We start from the raw sequence: 21,342 nt of genomic DNA, 5'->3' as shown, positions 1-21,342 counted from the left end.
CGGTGGTCGTAAAGAGAGGATCTCCTGCCCAGTCACAGCACGTGGCCACCTTCCCACTAGGAAGCAAAGTGAGCTACGTGACCAGCCTGGCTCACTGTGGACTGGCAAGCTGCCTCCTGCTAACATTTGGGGGGGGGGTGCTCATAACACACCCCAACTTCCAGAGACTTGGACCAGCCGCCTTAAAAGGGTTGCCTCCCTCTGCCTCTGCAAAGCACCAACTTGGCCTGCATAATATTATTAGGGTTTTAATGGCATCGCATTACAAGTGAACCCAAATTGTAGAGAAGAAGTGGAAAGACCCCATTTGCATGACAAAAGGAGGCACCAAAATAGCAGGCAGGGCTTGTATACATAGCTCCTGCCCGCATCTGCTCCACACACAAGACTGTCGCCTCTTCCAAGCAAGGTGCTGGTTGAATGGGCCGTGGAAAGGCTTGGCTTCTTTAGGAATGACCTTGGGCAGTTCCCAGGGAAGTTGGGGTGTTTTCAAAATCCGCTTGCTGCAAGTGAAGGGCCTCAGTTGGCCTGGAGGTCCAATGAGTTGGACGTTATTGGCAAGAACAGCCGTGGTTACCAGGTTGACCTGGAGTGGCCAACATAGACAGGTGAAAACTCTGTTGATGGATGACGAAACGAAAGGCACTAGGGGAAAATCAGGTTTTTGACTGCACAAAAGTCACGAGTGAAGAGCAGGCGTCAGTGGCACGATGGCAGCCGCCCTCTTGGGCCACCCTCTGGACCCCCCTGAGCTGCAACGTCAGAGTCTGCCGGGGCAGAGCGAAAGGCGCCTTTCCTCACTGCAGACCACGTGGACTCTGCTTCTCCTGAGGAGGTCCCCATTTCGAATGGCAGGAGAAGATGTGACTAGCCCTGGGCGTTGAGTAAAGGCAGAGAGGCAGGAGGCAATATTGAAACAAGCTTCAGACTATGGGAAAAAGGTGTGTGTGTGTGTGTGTGTGTGTGTGTGTGTTTCTCATTCCACCGTCCATTCTCTTGGCCAAGCCAGCTGAGATTCAGAGAGAGTCCTTCTGGGTCTCTGGCCACCTGTGCTTCGGTCCTTGGCCTCCCTTCCCACCAGCCTTTGGGCTCTGCCCTCTCCAGACCCGGGGAAGCTTGACTGAACAGACACAGAAGCTTTTCATGGTGGTCCCGGGGAGCCCCACTGCCCCGAAAGGGAGAACTGTAAATAAATATGCCCAGCCCGCCCAGCCCATTGTGGCTCACCCTTGACCTTTGGACCCCTCTACTGTAAGCCCCCCCCCCCCCGGGCTCCAGACAAAAGGCCAGCCTTCCAGATGCCTCTGGGGGGAAGTGGCTCTGCTCCCAGGGTGACCAGCGGGTGGGGGGCAGGGAAGTGGGGGTCCTGAGGGACAGAAGGGGGGAAGAAGGCAAGCGGTCAGGGTATCTCCTTCACACGAGGAGTTCAGACAAAAAATCTGACAGTAAAGGACAGCCTAATCAAGAAACCACCAACTGAGACAGGGCAAGCCACTATATAAACGAGAGAGCAAACCCCACTCCCTCCTGGGGCTGATGATGTTCCCTAGTTGGGTCATGAAATGTCCGCAAGAAAACTTTCAAGCTCAGAAAGCACCAAGCACCCCACATATATTTCCTTCTCTGTGCACGTGTGGACTCGGCCTTGATTCTCTGCCGACGGTCTTCCCCAGAGAGCCCACAGAGAAGAGGGCGGGATGGCTGAAGGATCCCGTCCAAGGGAAAATCGCCCATCCAGACGTTCTGTCATCGGAAGGGGAGGAGCTTCTCCTCCAGGAATGAATCCGTTTCCTCTTGACTCCTCCCGGGAGCAGGAATCAATACCCGTCTCTTCCTCCCATGAAGGGGTTTGGGGGCATTGGGACCCCCCCCTGAGAGGGCCAAGAAAGAGGACTCATGAAAAGCAAACTAAACCCTTTTTGTTCTTGATAGTGCTGGATGCTTTTTTAAAAAAAAAGAAAAGAAAAAAATGCCCCCAGGTTTCTCTCGAAGCCTCCCTCTCTTGAACCCCGGATGCATTTCCTGCACTGGGGAGGCTGCTGTGCCTGCGCCAGCCCCGTCCCTGCCCGTCTCCCCGTGATCGCCAGGGGAGGCTGCTGTGGCTTTTCCCCCTCTAAATAATGCATCGGCCAGCCCTAATTAATGCGAGCAAGGGGGTGATATACCTTTCTGCCCTGCTTTAAGTTACATCTGGTAGAAGAGCCGCCTCTGGCTAAAGGGCCAGATAAGCTCAAAATCAATGGTGGCAAGGGCTTCGAATTCTTTAAATCAGGAGACCCCTTTGCAAACCCTCCCTGGAGCCACCGGGAAAGATACAGCCGGAGCCGCTAATAGATCAGCCCCCTTCACTACGGGGAAATCTCTGCTTACCAGCCTCACTGCCAGCCCCAAAGGGCTTCACCCCCTTCCTGCCAGACAGGAGGAGCTGCTGTGAAATGCTGTGGTGTTGGGGGGGGGGCTGGGGAGGAGGGCCAGGGGGAGTTGGGGGTCTCTCCAAGCAAGATGCCAGCAGCCCTTCCTGGGTGAGGCCAGTTGCAGCACCGGAGAAGATCAGCGAGGCAGGAGCAGGACCAGCGCAGACATTCAAGGTCCCCCAAAGCCTCCTGGCCGAACCTGCCGGAAGTGATCACCAGGCTGATTGCAACTCCATCTTTATTGGGGGAGCATTTGATTTTCTGCCAATTTCTGGCTGTCCCTTCACTTATTATTCCCAGGGTGGATAAAAAGCGAAGGGGTTTCCCACACACCGCCTTCTCCTAGTCATTTCAGTCCCTTCCCTAACCAGCTTTTCCATGAAGCACAAACCAAGTTTACACAACCCCTTTTAATGCATGTAACGCAAACCTCTCCACACCCTGGAGGATTGTGCACGTGTGCAGGGCTCCGTCAATGATTAAGCTCCACTGGGGGTCTTGTGATTTTAAGACAGCAGTCATTAAATCTTTCTAGGCATCTGGCGCCATGGCACAATCTGACCCAAATCTCACGCCTCTGCCCAATTTGCACCATCTCACCTCTTGTGATCTTGCAAAATTTGGAGCTGTTCTTTAACATGGCATTTTTACTGAACTGGGCAATCCGTGACTGCCATTTGGGGGTGGGTGTCCTAGATGCCTGGAAACTTAATAAGTGTTCCATAACTTTTTCCCTCAGAAAAGCTACTTGTCCGGGATTGAATAAGGTCTCCTGCCTTGAGCAGGGCGTTGGACTGGAAGACCTCCCAGGATCCTTCTAGCCCTAGGAATCTATGATTCTAATCAGCAATTGGGTGCCTGTACACTTTCCCCCCCTCCAATTCTCCTAGCTTGCTCTCTCTGTCCATCTCTTTCTTCCTCTTTCAGTGTTTCTCATCCTTGGCAATTTGAAGATGTGTGGACTTCAACTCCCAGAATTCCCCAATCAGCGTGCTGGGGAATTATTGACATCTGCACATCTTCAAGTTGCCAAGGACGAGAAACACTGCTCTGAAGCTATGCATTAAATGCCTTCCACTTGGCGCACGTGTTGCTGTTTTGTCGCCAAGGTGTAAGGACCGGGTGGAGGGAGAACTGGCCGACACATCAACAGAGGTTGGGAAGTGGGTTAGCGCCTCTGAAATAACCCGAGCAACGACCCAGCCTCCGACACCCCCCTTTCTTCCTCCTCTCTCCTACGCAATGGCAGCTTGTGCGCCTCGCAAAGAATGTGGTGCAACCACAGGACTCTTCAGCCATCGACAGATGAAGTTTTGGCACCTCCAGATGAAGGCCAAATATGCACACAGCAGTTAACGTAGCCCAGATCGGAACACTTTCCATTTTTAAAAAATAAAAATCAAGATAGGCTCATCCGTTCAGTTAGCGCTTCCCTCTTTTGGTGTGTGAAGCAGCGAGGCCTTTGTCTGTGGCGAGGGGGATGCGGCCAGTGTGGTTTGCAGAGTTCAATCGTTGATCACGGGAGACCAAGCGGTGCCTCTTCCTTCAGCCCCATTCGGAGGGGCCCTGGCAGCCCCCCCAGCCTTCAAGCCACAGCCAGTCTACCTCCCGGGCCGTTCCAAGGAGGAAGGCCGTTCATGCGCTTCCCTTGGCAAAAATGATGGTGCTCTACGGGCTTGGTTCCCACAACAACACAAACCTCTGATTTTAGAAGCACCAGAAGGCCCACTCCTATCTCCTCCTCTTCGCCTCTCTAGGAAAAGGGGGTCTTCTGCCCTTCCTGCAAGCGGCACCCAATGTCAGAGCTTGGTCCACACAATCTTTAGTCTTGGAATGTATTTAGCCAGTCTTATTCCAGATATGGTCTGCCAGAGAAACCCTCTGATACAGCTTAAACATCCCACTAGCTTTCTTTAATCCACATGATATGGGGGTGGGGGTGGGGTGGCTAAAGAATAGGAATAAACCTATTTTTTGGCTGTACTGTTTTTGTTTATTTTTTTATTTTTTTTAAATAGAACAATTCCTAGAGGTTTTAGATTACTAAATATGTATACATTCATTCTCTCTCTCTCTCTCTCTCTCTCTCTCTCTCTCTCTCTCTCTCTCTCTCTCTCTCTCTGTGTGTGTGTGTGTGTGTGTGTGTGTGTGTGTGTGTGTGTGTGTACATGGGTGGGTGGGTGAGTGCAATTGTATTCTGAGGTCTCCAAGTAAAAAGTACGTGTGAGTCTCAGCCGTAGAGTGCAAACTGACATAGAGAAGCATCTCCTAAAACTCCTTCATTGAGCGTGTTTTTTTTTGCCAAAAAAGCAAAGGGCAACCAGGAAGTGGGCTCTCCTATACACGACGCGTCCATTTTTTGCGACTCTGCAGTTCGTCTGCTCTTCCACAGAAGGAAGAGAAAAGTCCACGCCTGTTGAAATGACTTCTGTTTCCCCAAGGCTTGTTCCCCTCACACCTGTCATCTCTTCAACTCAGCAGAAACTGTCTTTTTTTAAAAGGCGCTTTTAAAGGTTGCCCTTCAAAATAGTTACAAGAAAGGTGAATCATATCACTGCCTTTACATTCTTCTATTATTTACTATAAATCAGTGTCAGAATGGGAAGGATGGAAATACAGCTGCTCAGACTAAGAATGAACCAGATGATGAGCTGTAATTTTATTAGGTAAAACCCACAACTCTGACTTGAGCCACAGACAAAGATCTGTAAACACCACATTCCTCATTTCTCTTCGGTGGAAAAAGGACCCAAAGTCCGTGGCCAGCAATTAAAGTTGCCCACTTTGCACTTAAGAGAGGTTTTGCATTTCTGAATATTTCCACTACTTCAAATGACAACTTTCCTAGACGTCATCTTGGGAACATCAGCATAGGGGTGTCAAACTCAATTTCATTGAGGGCCACATCAGCATTGGGGTTGCCCTCAGGGGGCCGGGTGGGTATGGCCAGGGTGGGCGTGGCATACTGGGTGGGCGTGGCTAGAGTGCGTATGGCCTACTGGGTGGGCGTGGCCAGCTCTACATCGTTGGCATCAAGGGTGCCTATGGGGGCCTGGGCAGGAGTGGGACAGATCTGAGGGTCTCTGGCAGAAGGATGGTCTCTGGGCCAGGGCCAAGGCAGTGGGGGCCATTCCCTGACTGTTTCCAGGATGGCTTCGCAGGCCGCATGAAACCACTTCGCGGGCCGGATCAGGGCCCCGAGCCTTGTGTTTGACATGTCTGGGCTAAAGATACAAAATTCATCCACACATCTGCATAAATGAGCTGATCATTAAAAATATCCAGCTTGGCTGGCATTAAAACAGGCAAAGCAGAAACCAGCAGAGTCTTCTATACAATCTTGTAGGGTCTTTACAAAAAGAAGAATGAGTTGCCCTAGTGGAGGCAACCTTTGTGTCCTTGGGCTGTTCATGGTAACTGAGCAACTGGACCAACATTTAAAAGTCTCTTTCAGCTCTGTAAGTCCTGGAGGACATCATAGTTTTTATTTTTAAATAGCAATACAAAGAAAATAAACCGCTAAGCAAAATCAGTGAGCTCAGAAATGATAAAAAAGCAGAAAAACCAGTGTCCAACCATCACCATGCCAGCAACACCGGTACTCCCATGGAACACTCCACTGGGGTGGCTCGTAAGTTTCTAGAAGGTGAAGAACTGGGACTGACAGTTTTTCTGTGGTATAGTCTTGTTTCAGTTGCACGTTTTCAGTTATATTTAGCATCTCTTTTAATGAAAAAGCTAAGTTCAAGTTGCTTGAGAGGAAAAGCACCTCCGTAGACATCACAGAAATGTAAACTACAATCTAGCCAGGATAATATTAAATGGGAATCTCCATGTGTTCCATGCAGAATATTCCAGATTATCAAAACATCCATGAGTAGAGGGGGTTGAAAGCATGGAGCAGCCTTTCGGAGCTAGGTGTCCTCCAGACCTTTCAGGTCACAACTACCAGTATTTGCAGCCCGTCAGAAGTCTGACACCTCTGCTCCCAAGTCATGATTGGATAAATGTAGGACACCCAAGTCCTGTTAAAGATGGAGATCCATGGATCTGGTCTCCATCCCACAGGCTGGTTTACAGCTTGGTGGAATTCTTGAGAAGCTTTGCTTCCGTTGGTGGAGAAATGTGGATCTGCACAACCATAGAGGTCCTTCCTCAGTTTTTCTGGCCATCTTTCACGTTCCTCATAAAATTCTTCTCTCCCCCCTTACACCCTGGTACAAAATTGTCTGTGCCTCCTTCGTGATGAAAGCAGCAAACAACAAAAGAACGGACTTTGCATTGTTTCTTGTTTGCTTCCTGGGACAATAAACTTTTCGAGCAGATACCCCAGAGTTCTTGAAATAGTTGGCTAAGTTCTGCAAACACTGGACAGCAAAACCACAGCTCACAATTTGAACAGCTTGGGGATTGGAGTCTTGCAGGACAGATCACGGGAGTCGATTGTGGGGCTGGGGGGTGGGAGGAATGAGCGGATTCCACTTATCTAACCCAGTCCGAGTTGTACAAACACAAGTGCACACTTACACTAACACACACTTTATTTCAGAAAGCTCAGCCGCCAAATATGCTAGTACACCAACATGACCCACAAGAAAGGACTGCATGTATGCCCCACACCAGTGTCTTCCAACTTTGGTAATTTTAAAATGTCTAGACTTCCACTCCCAGAATTCCCCAGCCACGTACTGCATTTACAGAAAGAAATATGCAGAGTTTCAGGACTCCTGTTGAGTTACAGTATCATCTGTATGCAAAACTAATTTACTTTTTTTAGCATGATTTAATACGGTGAACCCAGGCACAGCAAAATAGAGATAGAGATATGCACATCAGTATATCTACCATCTTTGGTTTATCATAATAAACTACAAATGACTCAGAAATTGATTTCATGCAAATTCCAGAAAGCATTAACTTGCTTTGAATTTCGGCACAGAGTTATCCAATTCCAAATATACCGATGCCAGTCTGATGCAACGTTTTTTTTTAAAGAAAAATATGCAGCGAAGTGTTCTTGAGAATTATGTATGAGTACATACAAGAAGTGAGCACCCACCACGTCCAAGAGTCGGACATAACTCCTCAGGGAAATCGTTACCCTTTTTACATACAAGACACAAACACGCATGCACACACACTTTACACAAGTATGTGGTAAGCATTCGTTTTATTGCTGGCGGCCCATTCCACCAGCCATGCCTAGATCTTCCCTTCCATCTGAAATCATCTCCAACTTAATTGCTTTTGTATATTAGAAAAAAAACAACAGAAGTTTAAGCAAAGTTCAACAGACCACAAGGCTAACAGAAGCGAGACAGAGCTGGATTAAATGCCAAGTCGCTTGTACCAACGTTGTCCAGGAAGGGTACCATCTTCTCTACACCACTGGCTACGGACCCTCCCTCCCTCCCCCTCTCCTTTTTATGCCCAAGATGCTATAAAACATCCTTGGAAAAATAAAGCGCTTTTAACCCTATAGGTTAAATCCCAACTGGGGGGCTTAAGCATCTCCGTTCTGCTTGTGCCTCTCTGCCCCTAAACGAAACGGGCAGCTTTATCTGGGGAGGGAGCTGTGTTGCCCTTTTTTCCCTCTCACACAAGCCCAAATGCTCCCCCCCCAAAAGAATAACCCATCCTGGGTCATGGTGGGGGCTTTGTCCACAAGGGGGAGCAGCTCTGAGCATCACCAAAGGGGGCTGGGGGGGCGCAGAGTCTCTCCCCACCCTTGCAAGCAAGGTGCTTTTGAGGATCCTGAAAATATAGGTAGTCCTGAACTTACAACCGTTCACTTAATGACCATTCAAAGTTACAACAGCACTGAAAAAGTGACTTATGACCTTTCCTCACACTTACGTCCGTTGCAGCCTCCCCCACTGTCACGCGATTAAAATTCAGACACTAGGCAACTGACTCATATTTATGACGGTCGCAGGGTCCCGGGGTCACGTGATCCCCTTTTGCGGTCTTCTGACAAGCAAAGTCAAATGGGGCAAAGTTCACTTAACCACCGTCGTGCTTGGCAACAAAAATTTTGGGCTCAATTGTGGTCATAAATCGAGGACTGCCTGTAAACGCAGACATAGGAAGCACCCCTTTTGACCCAACAGCATCAGAAACCGACAGCCTAGATTTGGGGGTGTTGGGGGTCAGTACATGTGGGGTCAAGCCTTCCTTTCCACCCCAAACTCCCTCGGCCCTTGCAGCGTCTCCTGACGGCAGAGCAGGCGCCACCCAGCAGGCCAGCAGCTCCTGGCCGCCTCTCCTTGTTTCTGAAGACTTCAAGCCCTTGCTGCCCCCGGGGTCTTCGGGGGCCCAGATTCCCTCCTGCCCCCACTCGCCAGAGCCGGCATCCCAGGCCGTCTGGACCTCCCCCGTCCGGTACCCAGGAGCATCACTGCAAGGAGAGCAGAAAAGCTGCCCTCTTCTCCACTCCCGAGGCTCGCAGGCTGCCATTTTAAATTTCCCAGAATGCCCCCAAGGCAAGGCCAGCAGAGGGCCATCTGCTTCGGGGAGGCTGTGACCCCTTAACCGGGCACCTTCTGAAAGCCAGGCAAGGGCAAAGGAGCTTTCTCCTCCGAAGGTCAGGCCAGGAGAAGGGGGGCGACCCCCCGTGACACAAGCCAGGTCTGGCCAGTATGAATAGAACGAGCTAATTTACACAGGAAGCAAGCACTTACCAGACCCTTCATCCCCACACACAAAAATATCGGCCCTATCTGGAAACAATTACAGCCGGTTAACTTGATCGGCCTGCCGCTAGAATTAGCTGCCAACAGAAATATTTTTTTTCACCTCCTCGGCATCAGGCAGCGGCCCGGCCCCCGAGTTTGACTGATGGGACATATGCAGTAATTACTCATTTTTAGAAGTCGTTCCTTGAAAACCATCAGGGTGGGTAAAACAGTTGCTAATTATGAATGAAGAGGAGCCCCTCGCGAGGGAAGCAAATCAGAACCGTTCGGGCGGGCGGCTGGGATAAGGAAACTATGAATCTGCTCCACGCACTAGGCAATTACTCAGACGTGGCGTTTGGTGTCATTGTGACACTCACAATTATTTGTGGCATCTTTGGGTAAGTGAGGGGAGGGGGCTTCCTTTTCCATGATGCTTTAGTGGTCTTTGTTTCTTCTCCTAGTGGTGCAACCCAAGGTTGCAGCGTTCAGCTGCAAAAGAAAGTTGCATCCCAGATTTAAGAGAGAGAGAGAGAGAATCATCCATTTTAGTTGCGGTTAATTCAACTTTGCAAAAGAGGGTGAGAACTGACAGCCGTTGAAATTAAATGGCCAATAATGAGGCTGTGGCTCACTGCTCATTTCATCCTTCAAATATTTCTTCCTTCCCTCAAAAATAGTCAAGCCAGTGTGAATTGGCTGGGTGGATGTTCCACAAAGTCCCTCTCTATCTGTCTCTCTGTCTGTCTCTCTCTGTGACATTTTAAGACAGAAATTGTCATTTTAAGACAGAAATTAAATGACAGAAATCCTGTCATTTTTAACACAGAAATTAATTAATTAGAATCAGTGTGTTGCCTCTTGATTCAAAGGATTTGTCGTTGGATGGAATACAGCCGGGAAATTCAAATTTGTGACATCGGAATCCTTTGCAAAAAGCCCGGTGAGGTTTTCCCAGACACTCAGACCCAGCTTTGTGGACATCCAGAGCTCTGCAGTGATCAACAAGCTATTAACCAGGTTTATTAACCATCCATCAGGCAGAAGCCACAGCTGCTGCTCAGCCATCATCATTTTTGCACTGAGCCAAGAAAGGAAGAGATTTTCTCTGGCGGAGGCCCTTCGGTCTCCCCCAATAATTGTCCAGGTCTGGAGGTCAGTTAATCCTTGGGGCCCCTCTGCTCTCGTCCTCAAAGGAGCCCCGAGCGGCAGCCGAGGTCATTTCCCCACTGCTTCTCCAGCCATGCCAAAAGGTCCGGCTTTGTGTCCCTTCAGTGAGGTTGCCACGAAGTTGTCAATCACCAGTGAACCAGGGGCTTTGTTTGGGAGGGGGGAGGCAGTTACACTTTTAAGGAAGCCCCCCCCCCCAAGCTTGCAGGAGTCTGACGATGCAGTTGCAGAAAGTATAAGCTTCCCTTTTGGACCTGGAGTAATTCATCATCACCACAATCCAGATTATTATTATTTTAAAAAAAACAGGGTTCTCTCTATTGAGAAGCGTGCCCAGCAGAGCTTCCCAAAGCAATGCGTTGAGTTTTAACCTCTCCAGAGGGCCGGAGAAGGTCCGGAAGGCGCCTTCGTGTGCCTGGCTACACTTCTGTTCCCCAAGTTGCTCCGGCATCCAGTGGCCAATCCAGGACCAGTTGAAATGGAATAGGGTTTCCTGCCTGAGCAGGTGGTTGGACCAGAAGACCTTCAAGGTCCCCTCCAACTTTTCTGTTGTTCTGATTTGTGGGACCGCCTCTCCCTGATTATATCTACTCACCCCGCTAGACTCAGCAGGAAAGGTGATCCTATTGGTCAAAATTGCCATCTTGTGGCACCCAGGAAGCAGGGCTTTTCTGTTGCAACGCCTGCTCTCTGGCGGTCTGCGCCCTCCGCCCCAGAGATTCAGCTGGCCCAGAACTGCTGCCATGGATGCCTTCCCAGGCAAAGGAGTTGCAGTGTTAGGGAAAGTCCACGATGTGGTTGTTACTTATCTAGCTGGTCTGACGCCTCAGCTGTTGTTTATGCTGCATATTATCTTTGATTCTTGTAGTTTTTACATGTTGTAAAGCCACCTTGGGTCGCTACTGAAAAAGGCACACTATATCAATCAATCAGTCAGTCAGTCAGTCAGTCATGCATCCATCCATCCATCCATCCATCCCTGACATCCAAAGCACTATTTCAGAGTCACCACCACCAAAGGGAGGAACTGCCGAAGTAACTCAATATCTCCTCCCTGCTCAAGGTCTCTTGGAAGGACAAGGGGACCCCAGCCCCCCCTTCCCCACCACCAGCCTGCATTCCATGGATGGAAACAGTTAACTCCCAAAGTTCAAGGCCACGCGCGGGCTCTCCCCCCCCAGGAGAAACAGCTCCCCCAGCTTCCTTCTGGGGAGGGCTCCTTCCAGGCTGCCAGCTCCCCACCAGGGCCTGAACCTGGCTGGCAGCCCTTGTTTCTGGAGTCCTCTCGGCCACAAGGCAAAGAAGAAGCCCCTCCATGGCCGGACCAGGCTGGCCCACAAAGCCCCTTGCCAGGTGGGCGGCTGCAGGAGCAGCCACCGCACTGCATCCCATTAGCCGGCTGCAATGCCAGGTGCCACTAATAAGGTCCATCAGCCAGAAAGGAGAGAGCACCAAGCCAGCCCCACACATTCTGGAAGTTATCACTGTCAAACATTTGGGGGGGGGGGGAGCCAGAGCTGTGGAGAAGCCAAAGGCAATCCATCGCAGAGCGGTTAGTGCAACACAGGAGAGGAAAACACACGTGAAGCCATTGTCTTCTCCAAGATCCAAAGCCGGAGGTGATCACAGCATCTGGCCAACATGCTGGAGATCCAGTCGTTACCATCTTGGCCACCAACTTGATTTTTTGATCACACACTGAGCACACACACACATATGTGCCTGATCCAAAGCCCCAGGCGGGGGACGAGCCCCCCCCCCAAATTCCATGCATCACCTGGTATTAAAAGTATAATTCCTTTTGAAAAAAACGAATGATGCTTTCATTTATTTCACTGAGTTTAAAAGCATCCGTGCTATTCCCTTCCCCAAACTGACAACTAAAACCTGCAATCAAGGCAAACATTAAATTAAATCTGAACTTCTCTGAATCTTGTTGGAAACTTTCTATTTACAGAAGTTGACGGTTCGGTGCTCACTGCCTGTTCCGTGAGTCAGAACCCCCATTTGGAAGAGAGAAACAGGTGGTGGCAAAGTTGTAGGTCTCAAATAAGAAGAAATTTTGGTCAAGAGGTTCACCCAAATTCAGGAGCCTTCAAAGACCTTTGGGAAGCCGGAATGAGAAACAACAGAGGAATCGCAGTCATCAACTCTGAATTTCTTCTGTCTGAATATCTTCTGTTACACACATTTTGCCCAGAAATATTTTGTCACCATTTTCTGCCACGCAGAATTTAGCAAAAAAGCACCTTTCAAAAGAATAACAGAAATTCAGTTAATGCTGACATTCATTTGTGATTCTAAAGTAATGTCACGAATGAAGCCAGCATATAATATTAGAAAGTCCTGTGCAGATTTGGCTAAAATTCCTCAAATTATCCCACATTTTAAATTAAGGTTTACACAGTTCTGAACATTAGTTAGCTTTTGATATGAGAATTATCATTTTGTATTAATAAATGATGGAAAAACAATAACATAGGTAAGGTAAGGGGGATTCTTCAAATTTCTCAGTAAGTGTGATAAAATATTGTACATCAAACATTCTTTAGTATGTGTTAACCTTTTCAGACCAATAAGAATGAAATCTGTCCATAGTCAAAGCTCTAAACAATTCAAATTTACTCTCATTTTCCCAGCGTCCCACTGCCCTTTGGAAATCATGATTGTTAACGAAACCTCTTTAGTTTTCTGATCTGTGCCTTAAAAATTGTTTAACCAAAATGACCTCCAAGGAAGGGGGAGTTAACAGAAAATCAAGAAACCACAGGCACTGGTATCGATGTGGATGTGTCACGTCTCATAAAAATTCAGGTTGCAATAAATATCAGGGAGACCAAAATTGTCAGCACCTTCAACTGAAATTTTCCAGATTCGATGGCCTGATTTAAATGACAAGCAAAGTTTAACTAAATCTGGGGCATATCGTGGAAGGAAACATTTAATCGGTGGTAATGGATTGCTGAAATGTTAGTTCCACTACTGGGAAGAGAGTGCCAGATCACTCAAGTTCACACCTAATTTAAAGACGTTCACAAGCGTCCAGCTCTGGTTTCATTGTCCTAAGCAAAAGTCACGCACAGGAGTTGCAGCTAACTCCAGTTCATGAGAATTAGTCTTCTCATTGTCTTCCTCTGAAACAGACCCCTAATTAACTTCTCCTGGATTATGCTGTTCATTTTGAAATCATATACATTTAATAATAAATAATAAAATAAATGAATCACATCATTTAAAAAGAATGACGCTATCTGAATCTTCCTTTTTTGCCCTACATTTTCCCTCTCCCCTGGAAAAAAACCGAACTAGCCAGACTGTGTTAAGAGCATCATAAATAAATAATTCCTCCCGCTACAGGTGTTGCTTCAGTTACATCTAAAAGAACATGACGCTTTAAAAAAAGCAGCTTTTTTTAGAAGAAAAACCAACCAGCCCTTCTATTTCCTTTTTTAAAAGCACCTTTTTAAGACTGAAAAATCTGCCACCTTACTCATCAATTCAGCCGTTCACGTGGAGCCAAGCAACCATTTGACGGGATTAAGGAAATTCAAACCTCGGAGTGAAGCCGGCAGGGACAGAAGAAACAACCAAGGTTATCGACCAGCTCTGGCAATTCCAGAATGGCTCAGTATTTAAAATCCCCAACCGTGACACTTCCCAGCTGGGCAAGGCTTGATGCCAGAGCACCCCAGAAGGAAGGCACGCGCCTGATCCTTGAACAAAAGGGTAGCAAGGGGCGGCGGGGGGGGGAGAGAAATCCCCTTGGACCATCGGATCCTGGCATGACCTGGCCTTCAAAAGCCTGGCGTGAGTTTACAGAAGAATGTTTCTTCCTAACTTCCATGATATTTGAGACCCGGCTTCTTCCTCTTTGTTTTCTTGGAGACAGAGACCCCAGCCATTTCCACAGTCAACGTGAGGAACAGACATTGGGACCCCCACCCAACATTACGGATTGGCACAGAGAAGACAAACCAGGTTGTGAGGTGGGTTTCAGATCCCTCTGTCCCTCACAGCGTATCCAGGAAAGCCCCCTCCAACTTGCTCCTCTCTTCCCATTATCCTCAAATCTTTAGGAGGCTCAGCACTCCCAGGGGAACATCGCCCCTTGCTCGGTGGGTTTCAGCTCAGGGACAGGAACTGGCCCCTGGCTACAGAGGACGGGCAATAGAACCAAGGTTAGCAGGGTCCTGAATGCCGGCAAAGCCATTTTTGTGGGAGGGGGAATCAATCCTTCCTGGGTGGCCCAATGGCCAAAGGGTTGACCTCAATGAGCAAAGCGCCTGGGACGGATGCCAGAGGCAGCCCAACTGCCCGTACGGTGTGGCCCTGCTCAGAAGAGGGGATTTGCTGTTCCACCCTAGATTAGAGTTTCTGTTCCTAAAAGTCACCAAGCCCAAAGCAGCCTGCTCCTCACCGGCCTTGCCAATGTACATTATGTACATTTGGACTACAGTAATTAAACTTGTCGGCTCATTAAAACATCTCTGAGCATCTTCTGCATTGTGGCTCAAATCCTATTAGCAGGCTGCCTTCTGATATGTTTACACAGTGTTAGAGGCACAAGAAATATGTTTCACTCTGCACCTCAGCTACAAATGTTTGCTCAAGACCAAGGCACGGGGCTGCTGGGCACAATTTTTGTTTTTCTGCATGACAAGTAAGGCCAGGTGCAGACAAGGAGCCCTGCCAAGCCTTTTCTACCTTCCAGACCCTCGCAGACAGACTGAGGAGGGGGGGTCCTAATTGGGGCTGAGCAAAAAGAACCACCCCAAAGGATCAACTGCCTGCTCAGGAAATGGAGAAGCCCAGAAATGAAGCACAAATCGGCATTCATGAAAATGAGAATAAGTGAGTTAAGTCCCCCCAAGAAACAGACAGACCCACAATATTTTTCAAGAAAGCGCTGCCTTTATAGGAACAGCTGCCTGTCAAAATGGATTCTCCCCTTCCGTGCATTTGATATGATTTTTTAACAATAGGGACCTCTTAAGCAGCCGAGTTCAAATGAAAGCAATGCTCAAAACTACAACTGAGTGAAGACAGATTTTCACATATTAACCTCCCTTCAGAGATCAATTTGTTTCTAATGTGCTGCTCCACTTAAAGCCACTGCTGGAGGTTGACGGCCCAAAAGGACATTTTAAACTTTTTTAAAGGGAATCTACCACCAAGAAGAGCATTAAACTACTTCAGAGGAGCAACATCTACACATTCTAGCACTGTGCTTGGTTTTTAGTTACCGCAGACATATTACAAAGATTTACATGGGACCTTTGCAGAAATTCTAACAATATTTAAAACAGATCAATAAATAAAAACAAACTTTGGCAATAACCTTAAACTGATCCAATGCCCAAAACAGCAATTTCTGCATAAACCTAAAAATGCATGTTGGGGTCAAAATTTGCCATTCAGAAGGCTGAGCCTAAGCTGGCCTAAGCGAAAATAGCTACTAGCAAGCAACTCAGCCCAGCAAACAGTTAAATCCTGCTTTGCATTAATAAACTGGAGCAGCTTCTACAAGAATAAAGCTGAGTTTAAGGGGGCAAATTAAACTGAGAAAAGCATGGCCATCCAGGTGCCACTGACCACAACTCCCATCACCCACTGCTGGCCTTGGATGCGGGGGGGGGGAAAGCATTTCACAGCATGCAAAGGGCCAAACGTTTCTCCTTGGACCGCAGCCTCCCAATTTCATCTAAGCAGCACAGAAGAATCTCTTTTCTTTCTTGGAGCACACACTTGTGTGGCTTCCAGAGTTTCTGTCCTCCCACAGTTTGCTCCCAAAGACAAGCTTAAGAGGAGTCCTGCTACTGGACCAGACCAAGGGACACGCTTACTCCAGACCTCCGTGGCTGAGCAGACAGATTCAGGAAGCCTGCGTGGAGGGGCAATAGGATGCTGGTCCTCCTCTACTGTTGCTCCCTGGCAATCCCACCGCTTGGAAACAAGGCTGGTGTCTCCAAGGGGTTAACAGAAAGCAGCTTCATTGCCAGCCTGGCCAAAGAAGAAAAGGTCCTCCTTGGGTCACCATTTCTATTCTGAAGACCAACTTGCAATGAGGTCACTATAGAGCTTTTTCTCGGCTTTAAATTTTGCCCTGAATTTTTTAAAAAGAAACATCATCAAGTCCATCAGAACCACAATCACTTTGCCTTCCCCCCCCAATGACCTTTTTGAGCCCAAGCACAAAACACCAGAAGGGGGGAGGAGAATAAGGGCTACCTGTGCTGTTCTACTGTCTCGTTGTCCGGCAGCTCCACCCCGCAAACGCTGCACTGCTCGCCGACAGTCCGGTGTTCGGTTTTGATCCCCACGGCCAGTTCCCCGAGTTTGTTAAAGAGCTCTCTCTGGATGAAGCCCTGAGGGAGCAGCCCCCCGTAGGAGCCGAAGTCCATGGAGACGGCCAGGGCCGGCTGCACGTGCAGGGTGGGGGCCATGGAGACGGGCAGGCCGAGCATGGACTCGCTCTTGTGATTGGGCAGCACCGAATAGATGCCCAACGGCTTCTCCCCGCGGGAGGCCAAGAGGTCTGACCCGACCGGGGGGCCTGGGACCCCCTCAGTGGGCTGCTCCGCGTTGTCATCCCGGGGGTAGTGAAGTTCCCGGGCGCTTGTGATGACGCTGCTGCGGGTGGGGGTTCCAGGCCCTTGCTTGCTCTTATCCTCTGCTTTGTCCCCCCCGGAAGCGCCCAGATCGGCTGACCTGGGGCTCTCGTGGCTGGAGGCCTCCTCCACCTGCATGGCTTCTGTCTTCAGCTCAGACACGGCCGGGCACCGGCCATTGGCAGAGTGCAGGTCCTGGAGGGCCTGGTGGGGCAGAGCCCCCTGCAAGAGCGACTGCCCGATGCTCATCAAGCTGTCCACAGCAGTCTTGGTGGGGCTCATGGCCGCCAGGCCAAAGGAAGTGGAGACCGAGGGGCTGTGCTCCACCATCGTCCCCATCAGGGTCTGGCCGGCCAGGCTGGAGTAGCCGCTCTCCTCACTGGAATGGTTGGAGATCAGGATGTTCTTAATGTATCTGGACTTGCGGTCCTCCTCCTCTTCGGCCCCACCGTCGGTCATGCTGACTTCAGCCTCGTTGTCTTCTGATGCCTGGATGGTCTCCAGGATCTTCAAGCACTGTTCCTCCAGGTACTCGATCTCCAGGATCTCGGCCGCATAGAGCAGGTCATCCAGGTCCTCAACTCTGGCCTGCAAGGTGGCAGTGTAGGCGTACTCCAGAATCTGCTGGAAGGTCTTTGGCGAGAGAAAGTCCAAGGTGTAATGCTGACTGTTGCGGTGGAAAAGGATCTCAAACATCTTGCTGGTGCATGCCAAGACGGTCCGGTGGGCATGGAATTCTTGGCTGTCCACCAGGATCACCACGTCACACAGGGTGCCGGCCAGGCGCATCTGGTTGGCTTTCTGGAGAAGGCCAGTAGCGTGGCTGGAGTTCTGGAGTTGAATTGTACCCATCTTAGTCAAATCCATAATGCTCCTCCCGGGCTGCAGGCATTAGGGAGTCTTTCTACAGTCTTTCTGTCCGGAGCCGTCTCTTGGGGGGGTCAACAATCTGGAAGGGGAAAGGAGGGAGAGAGGTTTTATAGGGGAAACGTGGTTCAGCGACGTGGGGTCACAGTGACGCAAACCCACCAGAGAACCGAACCTGAGGGCAGGGAAGGGCTGTTAGTCCAGGTGGGGGTGGGAGAGGGCAGGAACATCAGCCTTGGTTCTTCATGTGGCCAAGTCCTTCTCAGACCAAAAGGAAACTGAACCCCATTGGATGGGCACAGGAAGGGCACCGGGGGCTCAATGGAAGGACCCACCATCTAACCCAGATTGCCATCCTGAGCAGTCTTTTTCCAACCAGCCCAACTTCAATATCATCCAGCTTGCCCAAACACAGCTGTGTGGTTTCCCTGGCAACACCAAGGAAGCGGCTTGTCCCTGCCTTCTTGTGGGATGTTTTTCCACTTTCCCGGTTAGTTGTTTATCAAAACCCTTAGCCTGACATTCAGGATTTCTTAGTGGTGTCCCATCCGTAATAGTTATCTATCTCTCCCAAATTGAACTGGCATCACTGCGCGCACACACCACTATCGAGAGTCTTTTGAGGCAGGAATTTTGTGTCGTTCCCCCCCCCAAAAAAAGTTCTTAGGATTGAGAAAAAAAGAGGAAAATAGAGGGAAGAAACAGGGGCCCAATTCTAGCCCCCAACTGGGGCAGCCACACACTCTCCCAAGCGCTTCTACTTCCAGTGGATCCCAGAATGACCTCTCTCCCCACAGACTCCAATGGGAAAGCAGAGTCTGCCCCCCCGACCCCTCCCCAGGAGAAGAGGTGGTGTTTGTTAAAGGCTTAAGCGCAACTTCTTTGCTCCCTGTTCCCCCCCCCAGCTTTAAAAGCAGTGGCTCCTCGACCCCACAGACACACACCCCCCAAACAAACTGGGAGGGGGGATTCTTTCCAAGGAGGAAACTTGCCCTTAAAAGCTGCACCGTCCAGCTGGATAACTCGCCCGCTTCGAGGAAATGGCCCCAGTTCTTACCTTCTGGGGGGGGGGCTCCCTCAGCGGCAGCGGCCGAGCAGCAGCTGGAGCCCCACAGATTCGGGACACCTGACTGAGGAGGGGCGGGGCGGGGCGAAGGGGGCACGAGAAAAATCTAGCAATTTCCCCCCCTCCCCAATACTCGAGGACTCGGGATGGGCCCTTTCGGGGACCCCCGCCCCCCGTTTCCTCGGCGAGGTTCGCCCAAAGCTGGAGACTCGCAGCGGGGCGTCCCGGAGCCCGCTTAAACAAGGCGAAAAGGGGGCAGATAACACGGAACGCGGCTGCCTCCCCCCCGCGGGCAAGGCAGCTGCGCAGCGCGGGACCTGTTGGCCTCCGCCGAGCCTTTCCTGGCCCGCCGCGGCCCCTCCGGAGCGCCCCCCGCCCGCCCAAGGGGGAGGCCGGCGGTCGCCGGGCTGGCAGGCGGAGGAAGGGCGGGAGCGGCGGCCGAAAGCGACTCGCCGCCCGCAGCGCAGCAGCCCCGCCCGCCCGCCCTCGCAGACGCCCCGCCGACCGCGCTCCCACGACCCCCCGGTCGCGTGTCGGCGGCAAACCCGCGCTCCCACGACCCGCGGGCTGGCTCCGGAGAAAGCCGCACGCCCCGGGCTGTCCGCGCCCGGCCAGCGCGCATCTCGGGCGGCTCCGCGGCCGCCCGACCTGGAAGCAGCCGCCCTTCCCCTCCGCGGGCGCCACGCGCCGGCCCCGGGAGCCCGTCCTTCCCCGGCGGAGCGAGGGGGCGGCTCCCCTCCCGGGACGCTCCTCGGCCGCCCCTAATGCGGAGCGGCCCGAGGGGGCGACGCCGCTCCGCTTCTCCGGAGCGGCTCCCCGCGCCTCGCCTGCCCCGCTCCCGTCCCAGGGGCCGCCGCCCCGACCCGCCCGGGAGCCCCGCCGGCGCCGGGGGCAGGAGCGCGCCCCGTCCGAGACTTCTGGGAGCCCGCTCGGCAGAGCGCGCGCGAGGCGGCCGAGACGGGGAAGTTGCCGCCGCTCCGGCCCCGCCACTCACCGGCGCGCGGCGTCCCGGGCCAGGCGGGCGGGCGGCCGGAGAGCCCGCGGCGGCGTCGGCGGCGAGGGCAGCGGCGGCGTCGGGCGAGGGCAGAGCATCGCCGGCGGCGCGGCAGGCGAGTTCGCAGCGCCCGCTTCCAGCCTCTCTAGCGGGGCTCGGCGGCGCGGCCAGCAAATCACCAGCCGCTGCCTGACGTTGCCGGGCTGGCGAGGCGCGTCGGAGCCGCCCCTCCTCCGCCTCCCCCGCGAAGCCCCGGCCGGGCTCCATCTTGACTGCTGGCACCGGCCGCGACGCCGCCCCCGCCCGCCTGGCCGGGCTTGCCCTGACCCCTAGCGCCCGGCCCCGGGGAGCGCAGGCGGACGCCGCTCGGCCCGCCGGCCCTGCGCCGCCCCCTCGGGGGAGAGGCGCGCCCGGCGCCGGAGCGGCGCTCTGCACATGCTCTGGCACCTCCCGGGACGCCGCTGGCGGGGAAAGATGCCGGCGTGGCCCCTGCCCCTGCCCGGCCCTGCCCGGGCACGGGGTTGCCTCCGCGCGGGAAGGAGCGGCAAAGGGCCCCCGCTTCAGGCGGGTTGGGGGTGCCAATCGGGACGGGGGGGGACAGAGGCAACAGCGGTGCCGGGGAGGGGCGGGCCCAGCCCGGTTGCGGCCCCGCCCTCGCAAGCCCCCCCCCCGCCCATGGAGCGAGCCCTTGCCGGTGCTGGACAGCGCTCGCCGCTTGCCCGCATCCAACATGGAGGCGGCGGCGGCGGCGGCGGCGGGGGAGGGTGGGCGGCGGCGCCCCTCCCCTTTCTCCCGGCCCCGCCTCGCCGCACCTGCTGCTGCCCGGCTGGCCCGCGCCCCGGCTCCGAGTGGTGGGGGGCGCGGGAGCCCCTCCGCCCCGCCAGAGCGCCCGTGCCGAGGCTTCCCCGGGAGATCCGGCGGCGCTCCCCGCCCGGAGCTGCCGCCCCGTCCAGCAGCAGCCCGAAGGCGGGCGGGGAGCGCGGCGTTGGCCGCTCCGGGCCCGTTTGGCTGCCCTGGGCTCGACCGGCCCCTGCCCATCGCAGCTGGAGGGCGCCAGGCGGGAAGAGCAACCTTGGGGGAGGCTAGCGAGGGGCTGCAAGCAAGGAAAGGGGCCGAGTCCCCCTCAGCCCCCTGGGCCGCCCTGCCCTAGGGAGGAGGGGCCCTTCCCTCCGGGAGAGTCTCTCCCAAGGGAATCTGCTCTGGGGTGCCAGTGGCTCTGCACCCCTTGGGCTCCGCCTGGAGCAGCTGCCCGGGATGGCTTCGAACGGGGACTCCTGCAGAGAGGCGGAGGGGCCACCCAGGGCTCCTCCTTCCCCCTTACTTGCTATAATAAGTTGGAGAGTGGATGGGAAACGGCCCGTGAAGGTGGGGCCTCCTTTATTTGAATTCACGGCTTCTTCCCCTACACAGAATTTTGGAAATCGCCAGACGTCATCTCCTCATCTCCGACACTTGGAGAGCTGAGAAGCAAACAGGCTGGATGACCGACGATGTCTCCACAATTTGAAAAGAAAGGGGCTGCCTTCCCCTCGGCTCTTTCTTTCCAGCC

The 21,342-nt window shown here is 52.6% G+C and overlaps 1 protein-coding gene across 3 annotated transcripts in view; it reads right to left on the bottom strand.

Annotated features, from left to right (window-relative positions):
- Window positions 1-19,956, bottom strand: part of ZBTB16 (zinc finger and BTB domain containing 16) — a 117,070-nt gene extending 97,114 nt beyond the window's left edge. For 2 of the 3 annotated variants that reach the window (XM_081334144.1, XM_081334146.1), the window contains exons 1-2: window positions 19,794-19,956; window positions 16,487-17,815 (exon numbers count right to left, since the gene is read on the bottom strand). In XM_081334144.1, the coding sequence (XP_081190270.1) occupies window positions 16,487-17,733 (1,247 nt within the window). In that variant the 5' untranslated portion in view covers window positions 17,734-17,815; window positions 19,794-19,956. Of the gene's footprint in view, window positions 1-16,486; window positions 18,288-19,793 lie in introns of those variants that run through there. The other variant, XM_081334145.1, reaches the window with a different exon arrangement.
- Window positions 19,957-21,342: the final 1,386 nt, after the last annotated feature.

This window comes from Vipera berus (assembly GCF_964194415.1).
Source record: "Vipera berus genome assembly, chromosome: 8".
NCBI classification, from domain to species: domain Eukaryota; kingdom Metazoa; phylum Chordata; class Lepidosauria; order Squamata; family Viperidae; genus Vipera; species Vipera berus.
The sequence above is the reverse complement of the archived record's forward strand: the minus strand, read 5'-3'. Positions and strand labels throughout refer to the sequence as shown.